Source organism: Saccoglossus kowalevskii, chromosome 7 (genome assembly GCF_978046115.1).
Source record: "Saccoglossus kowalevskii chromosome 7, keSacKowa6.1, whole genome shotgun sequence".
Classification (NCBI taxonomy): Eukaryota; Metazoa; Hemichordata; class Enteropneusta; family Harrimaniidae; genus Saccoglossus; species Saccoglossus kowalevskii.
Genome location: NC_140647.1, coordinates 12,071,399 through 12,094,512, shown reverse-complemented (window position 1 = coordinate 12,094,512; position 23,114 = coordinate 12,071,399). Strand labels below are relative to the sequence as shown.

Sequence of the window (23,114 nt, the reverse complement as noted above, 5' to 3'; positions counted from 1 at the left end):
GCCATAATTTCGGTACAATACATTTTTGGGAAGGGATGTCTCCACTGGGTACATGTTTATTAAGGCTATGGACCTTGCACATGTTGGTATTGTGGCACACTATTTTACAGTTTCTGTTTTTTGAGAACAATTCGGATATTGTTAATGAAACCCTATTTGCTCTTATCACACGGCGGCCATTACTGAATATTAATTGATTTTCATGCCTTGCTTTCGTCTTGACATATTGGTGGCGGATAATATGTATCCTTTCGTTGCATGGAACGTGAAAGCAAGGCTTGAAACACAAATTAGTCAGCAATGGCCACCGCATGATAACAGCTAACTGTGATGTCATTTGTTACATTTTTGCCAAACAGCATGCGAATGATGTCAGATATATTTAGTAACTGTAGTGAACACCACCATATTTGATCTTTGGAAATGAAAATAAACAACTGTGCCCGCCTATAACGTTGGAGTTTGATCCCAGAGTGTGGAAACTAATTTGCATAATAGTGGAAATGTTTATGGTTATACAGTAACTTTCTTAAGTGTTCTGATTTCAGCACAACTTGATAAGAGCATCTTGAGTGATGGTTTACTATACATGGGTATTAGCGGAGGTATTGGTCAGACAAAGCCTCCGTTTGTATTTTGGGTGACATTGACATTTTAAACAGTCTGCAAAATAAAATAACATTTATCATGCTTATGTTCAATGTATGTATCAGTTTTGAAAAAAATCTGTCCATGCATGACTGATAACTGGTTCCGGAATGGTGACAATTTGCGATTTTGATGCATTTTTTACTTCCGTGTGCGAAACGTAAAAAGGTCTGTATTTTACTAATTTGGTGATATCTTAAGAACCGTTGAACACACTTGACACTTGTACATAGATGCATTAGGGGTGATGCACATGGCTGATTAGGTTATGGTTAAAATATATTCAAATTAACTTATTTGCATAATAATTAATCTAATTATAGCTATTTTGGTGATATCTCAGAAACCATTCAACACATTGCAATAAAACTTGGTACAAATTTGGATAATGTGCAGACGTAATTACGTTTTGGTTGAAACCAATTTTCATTAAATCATGTATAACGGCCAAATTTCAGCTAACTGTTCTACATGGTTTAATGAAACTTTGTAAATAGATGCATTAGGTTGATGCACACACCTGGTTAGTTTAAGCTGGAAGTTTATATGCAAATTAGTTATTTAATTTGCATAATGATTATCCAAATTGTAGCTACGATATTGATCTCTTGAACTATTCTACATATTGCAGTAAACCTGGTACACAGATTGGGTGTAGGCATGATTAGATTATAGTGGGAATTAGCCATTTTTAGCAGTTTCACTGATATTTCAAAACACCATCACAGTTTCTTAATTCTCTGTTGTCAGCAAGTACACTCAAGTTATTCAAAGATGTATATAGGGTGGATGCAGTGTAGTTTTTCCCCCAATTTGTCTTGTCAGCAATTATACTATTTCTAATTCTCACACAGCTTTCTTTGTTTTGTTTTAAAATGGCTGCCATTCGACCATCTTGAATTTTACCATGTAAAAAATTTACATGCGTATCCAAAGTTGTATATGTGTATGATGTTTGAACTTGATCGGTCCAGGTATGTCTGAGGTACAGGTGTTTAAAGTCTGTGTATAACAGATTCCTCTTGCTCCAAGACCATGTATGTGGACAGCAAAAGGTATAATGCAATGAATGCAATTTAATACAAATGCATTTTAACATGTTCTATAATGGTTAAATGAAAAAAAATGTATTCATTCAGGGCGAAGTAAGATTGTAAACTGTAATTCGTAACACAATCATGCATAATAGCTTTGCTAAATGGGCTTGAATGAAAATTGCTGCTACATTTTATGTCAACATAATATACTTTATTGTATAACCCAAAACAGAAATGTCAAACTAAACTAAACTAAACTAAAATGTTCTATTACATTCATATACTGTAGAAATACAAATTATTCACGCAATTTCATGTAATTTTCAGAAAATAAAATTGGCTTGAAAATCAGGTTTTACAAAATGCACCCCACTTTTTCAATGTGCGTTAGGATTCTAAATATGCTTGTGATTCCTTGAAGTTTTATGATACTAGACGGTTATTGTAATGCAATAAACAACAATTCAATTGTGCAAAATGTATGCAAAAATATTTGTGTGAACATTTTAAGTTCTACATATAACACTCTACATTGTTGAGGGAATGTATTGGATTTAGTACCTAAAATCTATGGACAACATATGGGTATGCTTAGGAAAATCAACCAATGGTTTTATTCAATACAAACATTTCAATTATAATAATGTAATTGTGTTTTTGGAGTGAATTAGTGTGCATTGACAAAAAACATCTTAAACAAGTCATTGTTAATGACACACTCCCCGTCCAGAATTTTTTGATCTGACATATCAATTTGATGCTAATGAAGTCATTGAGATTAGATTGAAACCATTAATAGGAGATGGATTTGTAAAAAAATACGATTTAGTGCTTTTACGCGAGAATTGGACATTGGGCAGTCACATTGAATCAAATTACAAAAATAATGTTCATGTTGATTTATCTATTGGTATACTGTCTTTGTACAAAATTTAAAGAGAAATGTTTATTGCATTCAAGATAAAGTAGCATGGGTACCATGAAAAACAAGATGGCCGTCAGTTGGCTATATATGTTCGAATCACGAAAAAAAATGATGTGCACCTACAACCCAATATGTATGATCATCATACCAACTTTGATTCATATCGGCCTAGTCATCTCTGAGAAACAGCTCCAAACATGTAAAAATGATGATTTAGCACTTTTACATGAAATTTGGGCATCGGTCAGCCATATTGAATCCAATCACAAAAATAATGATGGTGTAGTTGTATCTCTTGGTATACTATCTTTGTACAAAATTTAAACAGAAACGTTCATGGCATTCAAGATAAAGTAGCATAGGTACCATGAAAAACAAGATGGCCGCCAGTCGGCTATATTTGTTCGAATCACGAAAAAAAATGTTGTGCACCTACAACCCAATATGTATGATCATCATACAAACTTTGATCCAAATCGGCCCAGTCATCTGCGGACACGTTTAGGTATCAGAAATAGCAAATTTTACATCCAAAATGGCCACCAGTTGGCCATTTTTGCTCCGATCATAAAGTAACTTGACGCGCATATGTAAGACATTATGAATTATTTTCATGTAAAGTTTGAATGAAATCCGTCAATGGGTGTCCGAGATATAGCCTCGGACGTACGTACGGATGGACGAAACTAACCCAAATTAATAGTCCCCGTTTTCGGACTTCGTCCGAACGGGGACTAACTATAACAATCCACAAACTATAAGCTAACTTTCTCCATTTGTTTAATGAAAATTTAGATGAGGATGTTAGAATTTAAGAGTAAATATTTTTTTATTTTTTGCTGAAATTCAAAAGAAATGTACATATATGTTCAAAGTGAAGAGTTCAGCATCTTGATGCATAAATGTTAATTAAAGAAATTTTAGCAGTAGTGAACAAGTGGAACAATTTTTTGGCAGCCTGGATTACCATACAAAGTCTAACAGTTAAATTTGAACTTGAGAGCATTCATGTAGCTTTGTTGGGATCATGAGACTATTATGTGAAATACTTGATGGCCTGAATGTGGGTACATTGAAAGAACAAAATGAGAATGCACCAGCAAAACCATCCCGTAGAACCCAATTCAATCGTCTTAGCAAATTAAAATCAAACACTTATTCAAATGATTGTGTTTTGGAAGTGCTGAAAGTCCCAAGACCCCAATAGAGGTTTAAGAATGGTACAATTTATAAACAACTTTAAATACAAAAAGATGTTTAGGATATTTTGTATGTACCAGTAATAAACATAGTGATATGATGTATGCACAATTGTCATTTGTATATCCATTAGGGATAACTTTTTGACAACACATTAATGGGAAACTCTCATATATGTATTAAAATCATATGTTACCATAGAATTTACTTGTAAATGCATAGTCATATAAAGTATGCATTTGTTCAGTTGATAACAACTCATGTTCAATACTAGGTATTGGTAATTTAAGTTTATTAATGCATGTATCTGCCTCAGGTAGGAAGGACTCTTTATATTCAACAAATTCTATCGAAGGATGTGTGCCAAAACCCAAAACTGGCTCTTGAACTGATCCTGTTGCAAATGACAGAACATCCTCCAAAGTAACATGATCTCTTCTATTACCTAAACAACAGAAAAAAGTTGTTACTAGCAAATTATTGAGTATGCAGGAAACTGTAATGATACATTAAGCACATTTCTGCAGTTCCTGGGATTGCACCATTGAATCATGGAAATGTCATTTGAATGAACAGCCCACTGCTCATTATGTATTCAAAAGTTACTGCCAATCCTACATTGTATGTTTTAGCATATTATGTACACATTATCTCTACCTTGAACGGACATATTTGTAACACTTTGATTTGAATAAATCTATATGATTGACAGTCATTTAGAAGAATTGTATCTTGTTTTCTCGTCCACTTTTAGATGAAAATTACACTTTAATCTTGTTCAACTAATAGTCTAATGCCAAAATCATATTCTACAAATATTCATGAATGTATGCAACAGAAATAAACAGTCCTCTATGCATTCTGATAATACAATCCATTATTCCAACCAGATGTGTTAACATTAGGTGTGATTTTCATACTGAAATCTGATCACCAAATTTTCCTGTTACACTCAAAGCTATGGTTTAAAGCTCATTCCAGAAGCTAAATATTATAGCAGTAATAAGACCCAAGATCAAAAAAGGCTTAGAACGAGCGCCGTGCTGAAGATAATGAACATAAATGTCCAAAAAATTAAAATCAATTAATAATAATCATGCAAGTTGTCAGTTATCAGTGCCCCCCTTCCCTCCACCACACACATGGTAGTCCCAATGTGTGCACAATTTTTCTCCTTAGCTCTAAAGCTTAGCTATGGTGGATTGTTGGATACTTACTTGCAAGTTCACGCAAATATTTAATGAAGACAGCATACACTTCCCCTTCAAATCGCCTTTTATTTGACCCAACTTCACTGAATTCAGGGACCAACAGCAATTTTAGTTTTGGGAAGGTCAATGCACTAGACGGATTGTGGATAAATAAATGTTGCATGGTCGGCAGCTTAATACATAACTGAAAAAAAGAAAATAAAGAAACAAGTCATTGTCAATGACACGTCCTCCTTCAAATTCTGGGTGATACTGGCATTGAGGACATTAACAAAATGGTATCAAGTCTTTGTGCTTTGAACAAAAACAGTGTGAATGTCATGTCCAGTCACCCGTTTGTTGCTTTAGTATGCAGCCAAGCAGTGCAGTAATTCTTCCCAACTAAAGCACACTGCAAGTGCAATTATACTTGTTCACCAAATAGAATGGGTTTTGTAACCAATTTTGATTAATGTATTACTTAAAGGCATGTGCAGCATAAATGTCATAAATGCACTCTAAATCAAAGAGTGCAAAAGTTGAAAACATACACAGCCAGATATGCACATGTGTACCCACCATGTCCTATTTTATCTTCCTGACCTTACTAATGCATTGTGAGAAAGTTGTTGCAAGTAAGTAATGGGCTTTGCAACACTGTAGCAACAAAGTATCAGTTGTTCAAGATATGCAAATTAGTGATCTCACTATGACACCAAAATTATGTTTAAGAAACATATAAACCATTTTTTGACAAAAATTAGAATCATGATCTAAATGAATATTAAGCATATGCACGACAAGATGTATGTGTGTGAAGTTTGAACTTGATTGATGTTGCAGATATGGATCCAGAACTGAATTCGGTCATTTTGAACCCGATCCACGCAAAAAATATGACATGCATCAAGGTCCTATTATGTTTAATGTATGTACCAAATTTGAACAAAATCTGTTTATGCATGCCTGAAATCCGTTTCCGGAATGGTGAAAATGTGCGATTTTGATGCATTTTCGGCCTTAAAATGGCCGCCATTCGGCTATCATTAATCGGATCATGAAACAAATGCATGTGCATACGTCCCATATAACGTGTAAAGTATGAGTGAAGTTTGAACTTGATCGGTCCATGCATGTTCGAGATACAGGCGAGGACGGACACACAGACGCACGCACAGAGCACAATCCATAAGTCCCCGTTTACGGACTATGTCCGAACGGGGACTAACAAGTCATGACATAGCCACTATACAATTCAATTTAATGTAAGTTTACAGCACATGTATGTTACATGATACATGTCACAGATTTTGAATCGATCTGGTATCTAGAATGAAAACTGGAAACAAATACATTTCCATTCAGGGCAAATACTATGTATAACAACTATACGTTAGTTTAATTATACCTGATATATTCCCAATTTGTCCAGTCCTTGCTTTAATTGTTGAATACATGGACAAGAGGAATCTGTATCCATAAATAGTTCTTGTCTTATATCTTCAGAAAGAAACTGCGGTAATTGTCCATTTTGCAACATACTGAGAGCTATACCAGAATACAAACAATAATTAGTACATGATTTACTTGAGTTTAATATAGGCGGCTACTCATAAATGAAAATACCCAGAATTTACTAGCAATAAAATCAATCAAAAAATCAGATATCAAATGAGTGAAGACAAAAACAAACGTATTGGGTAAAGACCATGTTCTTCTTTTTGCACTGAAGAACATGGAATTATTCTAAAAATAGCAATTTTTGAAAGATGTTAGGTCAATTTGCTCAAAATACTATACACATGAAAAAACGCTGTTTTGTGTTATCATGGAAATGTATTTTAAATGATTTTACATAATAAGCCAAAAACATAATACTATTTATGACCAACTTTTTCAAAATTGATGTGTACCTGACTTCTACCTTTATATACAATTGAACTGCAAGTCACCAAAAGTTGAGAAAATACATGCATTAGCTGTTAGTATATTCAGAAAATTGCAATAAAATGAGTGGTCATCAGTTATTTTTCCATGGTAACTGAGTATGTAAATTATTAATCAAGTGATAGAGCAATTCATAAACATTCCCATGATATTCTATGTATGTACTAAGTCTGAATGTAATGAAGCCTAAATGGGATTTTGCTGTAGTTTTCAAGAAGTTTAAAATATCAATCAAAGAAAGCTTAGAAAGAACTCCTGTGTGCTTGTGAGAATCAGAAACAGTAATGTTTGACAGCACAAATGGAAAACACTACATATCACCCTACATACCCATGAGCGCATAAATCTTTGAATAACTATGAGTGTACTTTTTAACAATTGATATATGACAACTTAGATAATTAAAATGCACAAATTCCCACTATCATCTAATAATGTCTATGTATTACATCCAATGCATTTGTTTACCAAGTTTCATTGAAATATGTTGAACGGTTCTATAGATACCAGTGAAACAGCTGTAAATTAGTTAAAAATATCTAGAAACGTTCATGAGATATCACTGAAATAGCTACAAATTGGTTGATTAGTATGCAAATTAGATAATTTGTATAGATTGCCACTATAACAGCACCGAAATAACCTGATTAGGTATGTGCATCATTTCATGTGTACCAGGTCTCATTGAAATATGTTGAATGGTTCACTAGATATCAGCATAGTGGCTACAATTAGGCTAACCAAAAACTGAATCTGATCTGCCCATTATCCCAGACCATCTACATACCAAGTTTCATTGAAATCCAAACCATTCATCATCCATAAATACAGGTTTTTTACATCTAAGTGGTATCATTCAAATTGAACTAACAATTTTACCATATATTTTTAGTTGCGATTCTATCAAGCTGTTAGGAATGAAGGGAGGAACTCCTGACAAAATAACCTTAGTAGCTGGTTTAGTCAAAGGTTCAACATGAACGAGAATATCTCCAATGTCAGTAATACTGGCAGCACAAACTTGCTCGACAGAGCTCAAAGAATCAAGAAACACAATAACACTGCCGTTGGCTCTTGAAGCAGACAGACAGACAGACAGACAGACATGGTAACCACAAAGACTCCCTTTTTGTGCATCGCACACGTGAGACAAAAGTGACAATCATATGACACAAGTAGATTAAGAATAAACATACCCATGATTACACCAATAGTCATATAATCACTGGACATATACATCTTCTTCCCATTATCAAAGTAGGTCTCTTTAATCTCTCTTAAAATGATAGCAAAAAATTCCTTCCTAGGACCTCCATAATCCTTGGCTTTCTGAATGTAATGAAAGTAAAAAGCAATATTTAGGCTATTAATGTTAAAGAATAGAGGAATATGCTAATCAGTGTTTACTGGTATTGTGCTAACATATATCAAGCATAAATACATTATATGTATTATAATTGTCAAAACAAGCATCAAAGATGCATAGTCCCGTTGTGATTTTAATGGCAAAGCTGATCAGTAGTATTAGAGGAATGCAGTGATTTTTCACTGCTGGTAATCAGTAAGGTGTGCTTTTGGTTGAATTGTGATATTTTGAATCCAACCTGCAAAAAAAGGACATGCACCAAGTTCTGAAATAGCCAAAACAGCAGATTTTGACCAAGTTTTAGCATGCCATTTGGCCATCTTGAATGACGGCCATTTTGAATCCAACCTGCAAATCGAAGAAAGCTAAGAAAAAACTCCTGTGTGCTCTGTGAGAACCAGAAACAGCGTTGAAGTTGACGGTTCATGAGATATCACCGAAATACCTACAATTTGACTAATCATGCAAATTAGATAATTAGGATTGATTTCCACTATAACATAATCAGGTAAGTACATCACCCCAATGCATCTATGTACCAAATTTTATTGAAATACGTTGAATGGTTCTTAAGATATCACCAAAATAGCCTAAATTTACCTAATTTTTATGCAAATTAGATTATTAACATGCATACATACAGACAGGGTAACCGCAAAGACTCCCATTGTGTGCTTCGCACATGGGAGAAAAAAAAAAAGGATGTGTACCAAGACCCCATTTTGATCAATGTATGTACCAAGTTTGAACGTAATCCGTACATGCACGACCGAGACTCGATTCCGAAATGGCCAAAATAGTGGATTTTGACACATTTTTAACACTAAAATGGGCACCAGTCGGCCATCTTGAATCAGATCACAAACAAATGTATGTGTATATGTATCCCAAGTAGTATGAGGTGTGTATGAAATTTGAACAAGATCGGTCCAGGCATGTGCAAGATACGGGTTCGGACGGACGCACGCACTGAGGTCAAACTAAAAGTCCCCATTTCAGACTTCGTCCGACGGGGACTAATAAGTTATACTTTCGAATAACAATATAGTGAATAATATCTCTAGTTTATGTCTGCTTCTATTGGGAGGAGATGTGGTATTAAAAATCATTGAATCTTCAGTAAAGCGACAGGTGGCTGACTAGCAACTTTGTGACTGAGGTGGCTCTCCAGGGTGAATGATGCCATGCACACCTAACTAAGTAACCTTATACAGAAATGCCCCCTATTGTTTCAGACTATCATCTGGTGGGACTAAAACACTAAAACAAATTTACCTCTCCATAAAATTCCACCTCTAGTGTAGTTCTTAGCTCGTTTATATCTAGCTGACTGATCTCAGACATTCCAGTTTCTTTTAATGAAACTCTATCGACACAGATAATAGATGTATCTTCTTCATCACACTGATCCATTGTTTGTATTTCTAAGCTTCTTCCCAGCATTATTTTGGACTGGTAAAACCTTAGTATTTCTACTGGATCTCTTACATTATTTTGTAAGCAATATTGCACTGTCAGTTGTACAGTTTCATCTACAGTAGATGAATCTTCTACTGCAATCATCTGTAAATATAGTCAGCCCTAACATGTTTAACAGTGTCAAGTCTTTTATTATTCTGGATACTGACTACTGAAGTATGTGATATTTTCATGTTAAAGGTTGAAGCCTACTTTTGAATTAATGACTTAAAATATATCATTATGTATCATATATCTGTTGGTGTTATGTGCTAAATCTGTACACAATTAATGTCTAAAGTACATGTCCCTGTAGGGATCCCTCATTATCAACTACAAAATCATTTTGAATGGAATCACTTGTGATCATATCAGGAAGGTCTGGTACATAATTATAACATGTTCTAAAAAATGAGAAATTTCATTAACACTAAAAACATACTTACAGGGTTAATGACGTCTTCTCTTATATTTTGAATGTCCGATTCAACTACATGTACTATATTATCATGTGTCCCGTTATCACTTGTCCTGAAGAATAAATTATTTATGGCCATTTGTATATATATTTAAAAAAATTTGAACAGAAACTGAATCTTTTCAATAACAAAATGTAATGAAAATCTGCAAATAGAAATTGCCAAAAGGGACTTCATAAATACATTTTACCAATGATTTATAAGTTCATGGTGTGCAACTCAAAATAATTGTGATATGTGATATATCAAGGATTTGTATAGACTTGCATACACTCTAGTTTGTTTGTTGGTATGTTTTCAATAAAATCAAATATTTAAAAAAAATTATGCGAGTGAGTAAAGGGCGAAAGACGGGTTACCACGAAACAAACAAAAGACTTGTGTCCCTAGTAGATGCCCCTGGTTGTAACAGAATCAAGACAGAAGTTTGTTTATGAAAATTGAACTCCAATTTTGTCGTTAGTGGAATATTAATAAGCCTGTTAATCATTGCATCACGGAATGAACCCCAGACCGGTGACAATCATCACCGGTATTGCTAGAGGGCGTCTACAAGGGACAAAAGTCTCTTGTATGTTTTGCGGTAACCATTATGCGGTAACCCGGCTTTCACCATTAACACACATAATATTTTTAGTATATCATTTTATTGAAAAAATACCAAAAAACAAAACAAACGAGAGACTGTACAATGCTTGGAAATGTTTGATAGCATACATGAGTAAGGTTATCGCCATAACACGAACCATATCTTTCACAGACTCATTCAGGAAATGAATGTATGTCTTTCGATTTTGTGATTATATTTGTATCTTTATCGCACATCACACCAGTATTACATATCCTCTCCTATAAATCCTTGATATTATGAGGTTATGACCTGATATCACTTGTGAATAGAGCTGGTTGATACGAGTGACGTCATGGGGTAGATAATACAGCCCATGACGCCACGAGTATCAACCAGCTCTACGAACAAAGGATATCAAGTGATAACCTTTTTATCACATGACCAACGTTGAGTGTCAAAAGGACAGAGAAATTATATTTTTACGGAACTTCTCTGCGGCCACCGATGTTTTTTGATAATCGGCTGAATATTACCCTTCTTTTAGACGTCTTTCCAAAATAAACAGCGTGCGGTTCGAACACACATAAAACTATGACTTTTAACGTGAATATCGTGACGTTTACCGTACCATATCAGCAGTGATCTTTCACGATAATGCCACAACTGGGAACGATATGCACCATGGCCATGTGATTGCAAAGCAAATCATATCACTCAGACTGTTAGAATGGCGAGCAGATGAGAGAATTTTGTATGTAGGTCTATGTCTAAGAATCACTTACTCATTAATAACGACGTCTTCTTGTACGGCAGATACCAAGGGTATATTTTCATTTGTCTATAAATGAGAAATACATACATTTAGTATGTTAACATGTACAAGGAGATGCCATACTATTACCATGGCAATCACACTATGTAATGATTATTAAATATACATGTGATGTAGTGGAATCAAAATGTCACATTTAATGTTTCACTGTTTATGTTATGTGTGCTCGGGAATAAAAAATACTGCTGTGTTTTTCGGATGTTTACAAAATTCACATTTTGCACTACATGCATTCTAATCAAAGAAACCAGCTGCCCAGAAAACATAGATTAATATTTTATTTACTTTACCTGCTTTTCAGTGATTTCATATTCTTTTGTTTATTGTTGCTGTCTACTTGTTGCTAATAATATTTATTGTATTTTTTATACTTTATTGTACCTCATTTAGTTAAGATCCTATTAAGAATACGACTTCAAGTCATTCATACATTCTGTCTGAAAACTGAATTACCGACACCTTAATATTGAAACTTACCAAAGTCATAGTTGTGATATTTTCATCTTCACTGTCATCAAATACAGAGGAACACGTCCAGAGATGATCACGTAATTCCCGGACAAGGACTTCTTGATTGCAACCTCTACATATTTCTTTTAAGGACGAACCTTCTGCTTGTTGTTCAATTGGTTCCGTGCTAAGTGTCGTTTGGATTGGTCGAATGTAGATTTTTGCTTGGGATCCCATGTGCGCCTTTAATTCACTGACAGACCACGATCGACAGCTGACTAACGTCAACTCACGACAATGCGGTAAACACTGCATCAGTTCGAATCCACCACAGTTACGTAATTGCGGGAAACCTTCAGACTCGTCCGATATTTTTTGTATTACACTTTCTTCATCATCATCGGCCAAAAACTGTATTTTTTTCGATCCCAATCCCGCTCTGTGAAGTACTTGCCTTTCAGTTACTGACGGGGCTCTTGACGACGTCCTACTTGCAAGGCAAATGAGGTGACTAGTCCACGTTCTACGACGAGCGGCACTGGATTGGACGCGTTTCCTTTTCTGGCCACGGGCGTTAGATGACCCCGAGGAGGAAGAGGTACTTGGCGAGAATAAGGATGCACGCTCTAGTGCAATTTCAGCAGCGCCATGTCGACGTGCACTGGTGCTCGGTATGTCGTCTTTTTTGTTGACAATTTCGCTTACCATCTCACGTAACCGAACCTGATCGCCCATCTTACTCACCCCAAGTCGAATTAACTGACCATCAGTTAAATTTGGCACGGTGTGTATATCTATCCGTTCATCCCTGAAACGCTGTGTTAGGTTTCCTAATCCCAGCCTCAGCATAACAGTTTCAATCTCTCGATCACGATCTCGGTAATCTACTTGTGCCGCCGACATTTTAGAAATCACGTGTAAACGCCCTCTGTGTTGGATTACAAACCGAATTGCATTTTGGGATGATGTGTATAGTAACGAGTAAGCAGTGTATAATAACGAGTATGCAGTATATAATAACGAGTATGCAGTGTATAATAACGAGTATACAGTATATAATAACGAGTATGCAGTGTATAATAACGAGTATGCAGTGTATAATAACAGGTTTGCAGTTTGTAATAACGAGTATGCAGTGTATAATAACGAGTATACAGTGTATAATAACAGGTTTGCAGTTTGTAATAACGAGTATGTAGTGTATAATAACGAGTAAGCAATGTATAATAACGTGTATGCACTGTATAATAACGAGTATGCTGTGTATAATAACGAGTATGAACCGTATAATAACGTGTATGCACTGTATAATAACGAGTATGCTGTGTATAATAACGAGTATACAGTGTATAATAACGAGTATGCAGTGTATAATAACGAGTATGCAGTGTATAATAACGAGTATACAGTGTATAATAACGAGTATACAGTATATAATAACGAGTATGCAGTGTATAATAACGAGTATACAGTGTATGATAACAGGTTTGCAGTTTGTAATAACGAGTATATGCAGTGTATAATAACGAGTATGCAATGTATAATAACGTGTATGCACTGTATAATAACGAGTATGCTGTGTATAATAACGAGTATGAACCGTATAATAACGTGTATGCACTGTATAATAACGAGTATGCTGTGTATAATAACGAGTATGAACCGTATAATAACGAGTATGCTGTGTATAATAACGAGTATGAACCGTATAATAACGAGTTTGCAGTTTGTAATAACGAGTATGCAATGTATAACAACGAGTATACAGTGTATAATAACGAGTATACAGTGTATAATAACGAATATGCACTGTATAATAACGTGTATGCACTGTATAATAACGAGTATGCAATGTATAATAACGAGTAAGCACCGTATAATATAGACTATACACTGTATAATAACGAGTATGCAATGTATAACAACGAGTATACAGTGTATAATAACGAGTATACAGTGTATAATAACGAATATGCACTGTATAATAACGTGTATGCACTGTATAATAACGAGTATGCAATGTATAATAACGAGTAAGCACCGTATAATATAGACTATACACTGTATAATAACGAGTATGCAGTGTATAATAACGAGTATGCAGTGTATAATAACGAGTATGAACCGTATAATAACGAGTATGCTGTGTATAATAACGAGTATGAACCGTATAATAACGAGTTTGCAGTTTGTAATAACGAGTATGCAATGTATAACAACGAGTATACAGTGTATAATAACGAGTATACAGTGTATAATAACGAATATGCACTGTATAATAACGTGTATGCACTGTATAATAACGAGTATGCAATGTATAATAACGAGTAAGCACCGTATAATATAGACTATACACTGTATAATAACGAGTATGCAGTGTATAATAACGAGTATGCAGTGTATAATAACGAGTATACACTGTATAATAACGAGTATGCAGTGTATAATAACGAGTATGAACCGTATAATAACGAGTATGCAGTGTATAATAACGAGTAAGCACTGTATAATAACGAGTATGCAGTGTATAACAACGAGTATGCACTGTATATTAACAAGTAAGCAACGTATAATATAGACTATACACTGTATAATAACGAGTATGCAGTGTATAATAACGAGTATGCAGTGTATAATAACGAGTATGCAGTATATAATAACGAGTATGCAGTGTATAATATAGACTATCCACTGTATAATAACGAGTATGCAGTGTATAATGATATATATCCACATAAGACAGTTTTGGCGTGCCATATATTTGCGTCAGAGTTGTCGATGATGCACTAGCTGAGACACTTCTTCCGACTCGGATGGCGCTGTTTAGGGCTGACCATTATAAACTATGGGGCTGGATGATATACTAGTCGTATTCGAAAAAAATATGCAATAGTTAATAATTACAATTATTAAGCGTTTATTAATTCATGCAAAATTCAGGACTTGTGTCGCCATTTATGTGCCGTTTTATTCAATTTTGCATGACAGTTGAAATTTTTTGTTTTTATTGTTTGCAAAAACGACGATATATTATTCGATATATAAATATATTTATTCTAACAGTTATTGAGTTAATTTGCTAATCGCATGATTCATTGAAAATAACATCCAGCGAATTTATCCTGTCCCATATTTTACATAAACTCATCAAAAATCAGTGAAAATAAACTCCACACAAAAATATATTAAGCAAAAATTAATTACAGCTATAATAAAATATTTTAAAGTAACTATGTGTAGTGTGGCGGGTTGAATACTTTCTGGTGGGTCTGTATTTGTTTACTTCAATTGTATCCCCGGCGTTTTTAATGCCCAACAACTAAACAATCCAAACTCCAGAAACAAACTTCGCTTTAAAAATACTAGTAATCAGCAGCCAACTTTGGTTGGTGCCAAAATAATAAATTAGTTATCGAGCGTATTAGTGATAATCGCAGTTCCACATTAAAATACCCGAACATTAATGTAGTAACAAATACTAACATTTTGGAACATTAGCAGACAGAGTTTTTGGGGTACAGAATGCCATAGTCAATTTCGATTCACAGATGGCAAATCTGTCAACAAAACACAGATAGTTTATTTAAACACTTAACATTCCTCAGAAGGAATAAAAACGGTGACACTAACTGCTAAAACACATATATAAAACATACAAATTTTACAAAAATTAAAAAAGCACGACAAAGTAAATTCCCTGACATTTGGGGCATTAATCTACACCAGAAAACAAATCAAAAAGAATGGAAAAAACGTAAAAATAAACTATCGGTATTTTATTGTTTTCGCGAACAACGAAACCTTGAGTATCACACAACATTCGCACCGAATTCGGTGATGCTTCTACGTTGATCTTTCGGCTTAATGAGCTCTATTTTTCAAATTCCTAGTAGTAGACGCCCATGAAAAACGAACGGAGATAGCAATATACTAGTACTAGTAAGCGATGGCGTCATAGTGGTTGAATACGAATCAAAGAGAAGTCAATGGGTAATTAGCATATTTAACAATAGAGTTTCATAACCGTTCTTCTAGTACAGTACACTGAAATTACGCTGCGTCATAAAAGTGGTTACTTCTTTGTTGTTGTTGGTTTCGCTTAGTAATTGGTGTTGACAATGACAGAAAAGCAAGGTAAATTCTGGTCTTTGATCATCATTTAGAAAGAATCTTACATCTGACTGTGCCAAGTCGATCTAATCTTGGCACGAACTTTGAGACATGATCTAGCCACTACGGTGCGAAAGCATAAAATCAAACTACTTTTGATTTTCTTCTTCTGTAAAGGCAAAAGCAAAAGTGAATTTACATCGGCTTGACTGTCATCGCGTGAATAATCGGCTGGGCAATGTTGCAATTTACATCACTGTTTTAACAACATTGCTATACATACAAAAGTTATTACTTATAAATTACTAGAATTAGAAAATCAGACTATTAAAAACAAAATATTGAAAAATGTATCCACATCCAGAGAATATGAGGCGCCACGATACCCAGATCCATTATCATTCCAGGGTCAGCGAACTGGTCAAATGCATTTTATTTTACAGATTGCAGATCACGTGGTTTTTTTCCTTTTTCCACACTACAAACTGTTGCGAATGTACACCCAACTTAACTGTGCAAGCTACATTATTAATCCCACACTGAAAGGGATATCCCACCGAGGTTTATGCTTTCTAACAGATTGAATGTACGAATGTTATGTAAAAGACGCGAACAACTGGAGAAAAGCGAGAAATTATAATTCACTGATGTTAGATGCATTTTTTTGTATGTGTGTAATCTGTGTAGTGTTTCTGTAGTTCGAGAAGATAACTTGTGATTTACTCAGAGAAATTTGGACTCAGCTTAGTCTGGGGGTTTATAGTTCCATGGTCTGGGATATTGAAACATTGTTGCATCTGATTATATAAGTTGTTTTAGTTTGATTAAAGCAGGGGAGTCGTCACATACGCATGCGTCAGATGACCATAGCGTGTCATTGTTTATAAACAAGCGTCTATCCATGAGCCTTTGCGTTGTTATCGTCGATTGGAACTCAATTCCCGCGCGTGCGCAGGTGAAGACCCCCTGCTTTAATTGAAAAGCAATAATGCTCCATGTATAGCAATGCGGTTAGCAAAGCAGCAAAGTAAATTCCCTGATATTTGGGACATTAATCTACACCAGAGAACAAATAAAAAAGAATGGATATATTAATTCCAAATCCGATTTTGTTATATTTTTCCTAGAAACTAAATGTGAAGCACACAATAGTAGTCTTTGCAGTTAGTCTGTCTGTCTGTATGTATGTGTGTGTGTGTCCGTTTCACTGATATCTCATAAACCACTTTTTGGTTTTTGATGAAACTTGATGCAGGTTTTGGTAAAAATCCTTGCATATTAATTACTTAATTTGCATAACGAGTCAATTGTCCACTGATATCTTGAGTACTAATCATCGCATTTCAATGAAACTTGGCACATATATGCTCTCAAACTATGCGGAGACCTATTTTTTTGAGGTAAATATTTGTGCATATTAATAATCTAATTTGCATAATTAGTTAATTTTCACGCAGACCTTATTAGTTTTACACTCAAATCTGACTCCTGACTAAACATGTTTTTGGCTGTTGCCATGGTAGAACATGAATGTGAAGCTGACGTCGGTTTATAACTAAATCCGGGGCCTCATATATGAAGTTCACAAAGGACATTCAGTCTTCTGAAGTCACTTCAATCTCAGACTAGTAATACACATAATAAACTTGTATTACTAGTCTGAGCTTCAATTTATTACTAGCGTCTTTGGTTGTTATATTTAATATTTTTTGAAATGATCTCCCATAAATATTTGGTGCCGATATTGGTAAACCAGTCATGCTTGGTGATAATAAAATAAACTGTATTCAATATGCAGATGACCTAGTGCTTATATCTGAGAGTATGGAAGGTCTTCAAAACTGCATGAATAAATTAAATCAATATTGTGAAAAATGGCGCATGACTGTAAATATAAAAAGGACAAAAGCAATGGTTTTTAACACAAGTAACAGGTTGATAAAAAATGTAAATCTAAAATTTAAGAATCAAGAAGTTAGAGAATTTTGCTACCTAGGTACAGTATTTACTCCAAATGGCAAATATAAACTAAACCGTGTGATGCTCAAAAACAAAGCAATGAAAGCATTAGTTAATATACGACAAACAATCCTAAGTCAGAAAAATATTTAAGTATCACTGAGTCTAAAAATATTTGATCAGTTAATATCTCCAATATTAATGTATGGATCGGAAATCTGGGCCCATGAAATAAAGGACAATAACAGCTTAGAACAAATTTGTAATTACTTTTATCGTTTTATATTAGGTGTAAGTAAAGTAGCCCTAATCAGGGGTATTCAGGGTGAAATTGATAGACTCCCAATAAGGATCAAAGCAGAAAAAGCTCAAATCAAATACTGGTATAGACTAAACACACTGCCAGTGAATCATATACTACATGGTGCATTAAAAGAAAACATTAAAAACAATACAAACTAGAAAAAGAAGATTGAACATATCTTGGGGGAGAACCAATTTAATAAAACTAAAGGTGAATATGAGATAAAAAACATCAATCAGTTCTCAAAAAATATCGAAAGTAAACTATCAAATGAATATAAACAGACCTGGAAAAATCAAATAGTTAGTTGTACCGGTAGTAACAATCAAAATGAGGGAAATAAATTACGAACATACAGTTTATTCAAAACAATATTTAAAACTGAAAAATACCTAGAGGAAATAAAGGACTTCAGCACGAGATTAAATATTAACAAAATTCAGAATAAGTGACCATAATCTAGAAATTGAATTAGGACGAAGAAGGAAGCCAAAAGTGGAAGAAAAAGATAGAATATGTACAAAATGTAATGATAAAAAAGTGAAAAATGAAATCCATGTTGTTTTAGACTGTGAGCGCTATAAGAAAGAACGAAAATTTCTGTTTATAGAATGTAACATAATAAATAAACAGAATAGAATAAACAATTTTATAAACATATGCAACAACAGTTTTCCACTAGTTAAATACCTAAAATAAACATTATACAAAAAATAATGTTTTTTTTTGTATTTTTTTCTTTATAGTATTATTATTGTAATTTTCTCTTTATTGTTGTGTTTTTCTTACAATACGTTACCCACAGATGGTAATTGTTGAGTAATAACAGTTATTATTATTAAAACTTATTGTTATTACATTCACGCAAGTTGACCCTTTAACCATATACCCTCTGTTAGGTCTATGCTCTAACCTAGATTTTGATCAGAATTTTAAACTTTTTATTTCCAACCGTTTTGCGATTGAAATTTCTAGATTCTTTGATTGAACGCAACGTTTACAGTTAAATCAAAGTTCAAAGTTGACGTTGGTACAGTGCAACTATGTCGGCGCCGGTGGTAACTTTGTGCCCAAATTCAAGCCTAGTAGAAAAAGCTACGTCCGAAGTTTTTATTCTTAGATTTGTAGGAAGAGATACTACTGAAATCAGTTTTTTAGCTGTTACTATGGCAACTAATTATTACGTGAAGACACTGGGAATCACACACACACACACGTCGGTAGACTGATTGGCAATCGATCAACTCTGCTCAAAACACAAACAACATGTGTTCGACTGTTGCTATGGTAGAGCACAACACGCAGCTATAAGGTTGCCCAAACTTTGAGGTCGAATTTCCCAGCAATGAAAAAAGATATCCAAAAAACAAATAGTAACTTTAGGCCCACACTCAAGCTAAATAGAATGAGATATGTCCTGGGTTTTTACGGCAACGTTAGAGCCAAATCGGCTCAGGCGAAAAAAAAATCACAGAAAGGTTAAAAGGCAGTTTGCTGGTGAAAAGTTACCCCAAATTTTGGGTCAAATTTCTCATTCACGAAAAAAATATATCAAAAAAACAAAAACAAATAGGAACTTTGGGCCCAAACTCAAGCCAAGTAGAATGAGATGTATCCAAGGTTTTTACTCCAACATTTGTAGGAGATACATTTGGCGCAAAGTTATCCAAAAATCATTTTTTTTTCTTCAGATTTTACCACCTAACTAGAGTAAAGGTGTGGCCAGCCTGCCGAGTTTGAACCAATTTGGTCCAGCCGAAAAAATCACAGAAAAGTTAATACGTGAATACACAAACAAATCACACCCCCCACCCCACACACAGAAAAGTGATTTTAATGGCAATCCTAGCGGGACGTAACGCCAAAAGACACAGGTACACACAAAAGTGATTTTAAGGGCAATCCTAGCAGAGCGGATTGTCAATACCTGGGCTAGACATTTTACTTGTTGACATGGGTTGACAAGTTTTATGTTATTGTAATTTTGGCATCATCAGTTTCAAAATTTAATATCTATATTCATCTTTGAATATTTGTATAATTTCCATGATAATCAATATTATACAGACACTGATATTAAAAGTGCTGAGGTGCCTTTATCTAATCACAGTACACAAACTGATGCAAAGATGGCTGGTTTTCCACCTGCATATACCTGTACAAACCTGGTATGTATGACTGCATTCTGATTTCACCCCTCAGTATGTCACATTTGAATGTGTTATAAAATGGAATTTTTTCAAAGTGTCACTGCTTCAGACACTAAAATTGAATCTGTCAAACATTTGTAAAAATTACTAGAAATAAATACCAGAATTTAGACATAACTTATACTGGTAAATTCCTGACACCATATTGACTCACTGGAATGATAGTCCAAGTTGTCAATTTAAATATTAGATCAGATGCAAAGCACATGCATTACACAATAACAATTTACCCACTGAAATACACAAATCAATTGTCAGTTTTTGGTGTTAAAATTCAAAAATAGCATGCATTTGACGTTATTACGCTTAAAACTATTAATATATTATTCACTGTATATATTGATTTCATTAGGTGGCTCCAGCTCCAGTAGAACGAAAAGGACATTCTACAGCACCACCAAACTACCTACCTTTGGCTATATTTGCCACAGTGTGTTGTTTCATGCCAACTGGTATATTTGCCATTCTCAGAGCATCTGATGTAAGCCTTGTATACATTTCTTCTAGAAGTGCATATATTTTGTATGTCTGTTTTAACATATTGATCTACCCAAAATTCTTGAGGGCTGAAAATCCGAATAAAATGATTAGTACTACTTATTAATTTGTTTTTCCCAATATGTCATCATCACTTCAAGACGCCATAGGAATTTTTATTTTTTACATTTGAAAGTAAGAAATGGTAATTAGAAATGTAGGCTGCATCAATTTCATAGTGGCAGGGTTTTAAAGCTTGTCTGTTTTCTCAGAAGAGAAATGATTACAAATTAATAACAAATAGTTCTGAGCAAACTTATTTGGTTTTTTAGCCCCTATGCGACTTAGGATCTACCGTGCTACACAGTTCATCTATTTATTAGTAACCAAATTTATTAATAAAGGTTGACACATACTATAAGTCAAATTTTGATAACAATCATTTTGTCTGTGTTCTATTCTCTCGTACAAAATAATATTGAAGAAAAAAAAATGTTGATATATAATATGTAATTGTTGTCACCACAAAAAAAAATCCCTGTTTTCACCATTGATAAAAAAAGTCTCAAAACTGACAAAATGGACACCATATTAAACCTGAATATTTAGATGCAATGTTTTTGAATAATAGTATGCAAACCCTCACATTGAGTCCCAAGCGACGATAACACATGCTAAAACGCAAAGGCTCATGGGTAGACGCTTGTTTGTAAACAATGACACACAATGGCCAACTGACGCATGCGCAGGTGACAACTCCCCCGCTTTAACTGAGGTCAAATACCGCTTATCATCCATGAAAGTTTGGCTCCAGTGAAATCCTGCAAATTGGATGGTTACATGTATATTGTGAAGTACATTGGAATAAAATACCGCTTTTCCTAACACAATCACGTATTGGTTTATAAAGTCAGCCATGGAAGGTTGGCTCCAGTGAAATCCCACAAATTATAAACTTGTATCAATTTTTTAACATTTCAGGCTAACACTGCCTTTGCTCGTAACGATATGACGACTGCATGGAAACAAGCCAAGCGAGCCAAGACCCTGTCCTATATCAGTATTGGTATTGGTTGTTGTTCTTTTCTGTTAGTTCTTATATTATGTGCGGGTATTTTATCTCTCATACCATATCTGTTCTCTGAATACCAATCCATCATCAATACTGAATACCAATCCATCTTCAATACCACAACCAGTGTGTACTGATCTATTTTAAGTGATAATGTCATCAAAACTATGCATTTGTATGAAATCTCATAAAAACAAGTGTCAACATATAACAGTCAGTTTTAAAAGTTGCTACAAGCCTGACAGTGTGCAGTTACAGGCAAGCTATTAAATACACAAATTTTGATATTAGAACATTTTTTTGTTAATGAGTGTGATAAGAAAAAAAAAATGATCAGAGAACAGTCCTAGAGACATATAATAGAACATTTACGGTTCTAGTAAAAAGTTTTTTTTTTACCATATTTATGTCAAACCTAACAGTATTGCTGTGTACTTCATTCCAGACATGTAGAATACCAAATTATGTAAATTATATTCTGTGTCATAATTCCTCAGCATTATAACGACATGATGTCAGAAATGAATTTTTCACATTCGTACAAACAATAGAACAGACTTTAGTTCAACTGTAAAGAAAATATTTTTTATATATTTTTTTTGGAAGTAAAATCAATCGAGAATCGAAAAAGACATCATTAAATAGCTGACTCAAGTTTGAGCTGCATGTTATTTACTACAGCTGACTAAATAGTGCCAAAGTGGGAATAATATTTTCAAATTTGATGCTATAATAACTGTTCTTACAATCTCACATTTATTTAACTACAGTAAACTTTGTAATGTTGGAATCTTTGAATAAAATATATCATAAATGAACTAGTGTTGCTTGAAAAATTTAAAAGAATTGTAAAAGACAGTATTGTGATCAGTTAAAGGT

General features: G+C 34.1%; 2 protein-coding genes across 2 annotated transcripts; one reads left to right on the top strand and one right to left on the bottom strand.

The window, feature by feature from the left end:
• Nucleotides 1-1,874: 1,874 nt before the first annotated feature.
• Nucleotides 1,875-13,087, bottom strand: LOC146740245 (uncharacterized). The gene is made up of 7 exons (XM_085501093.1): nt 12,131-13,087; nt 11,604-11,659; nt 10,218-10,302; nt 8,144-8,276; nt 6,409-6,548; nt 5,028-5,205; nt 1,875-4,255 (listed from the first exon to the last, which is right to left on the bottom strand). The coding sequence occupies exons 1-7, from the start codon at nt 13,004-13,006 to the stop codon at nt 3,996-3,998; spliced, it is 1,728 nt and encodes a 575-aa protein (XP_085357219.1). The 5' UTR covers nt 13,007-13,087; the 3' UTR covers nt 1,875-3,995.
• A 3,036-nt stretch (nt 13,088-16,123) lies between these two features.
• Nucleotides 16,124-23,053, top strand: LOC102802442 (proline-rich transmembrane protein 1-like). Its single transcript, XM_006811106.3, has 4 exons — nt 16,124-16,237; nt 20,544-20,644; nt 21,039-21,167; nt 22,145-23,053. The coding sequence occupies exons 1-4, from the start codon at nt 16,222-16,224 to the stop codon at nt 22,370-22,372; spliced, it is 474 nt and encodes a 157-aa protein (XP_006811169.1). The 5' UTR covers nt 16,124-16,221; the 3' UTR covers nt 22,373-23,053.
• Nucleotides 23,054-23,114: the final 61 nt, after the last annotated feature.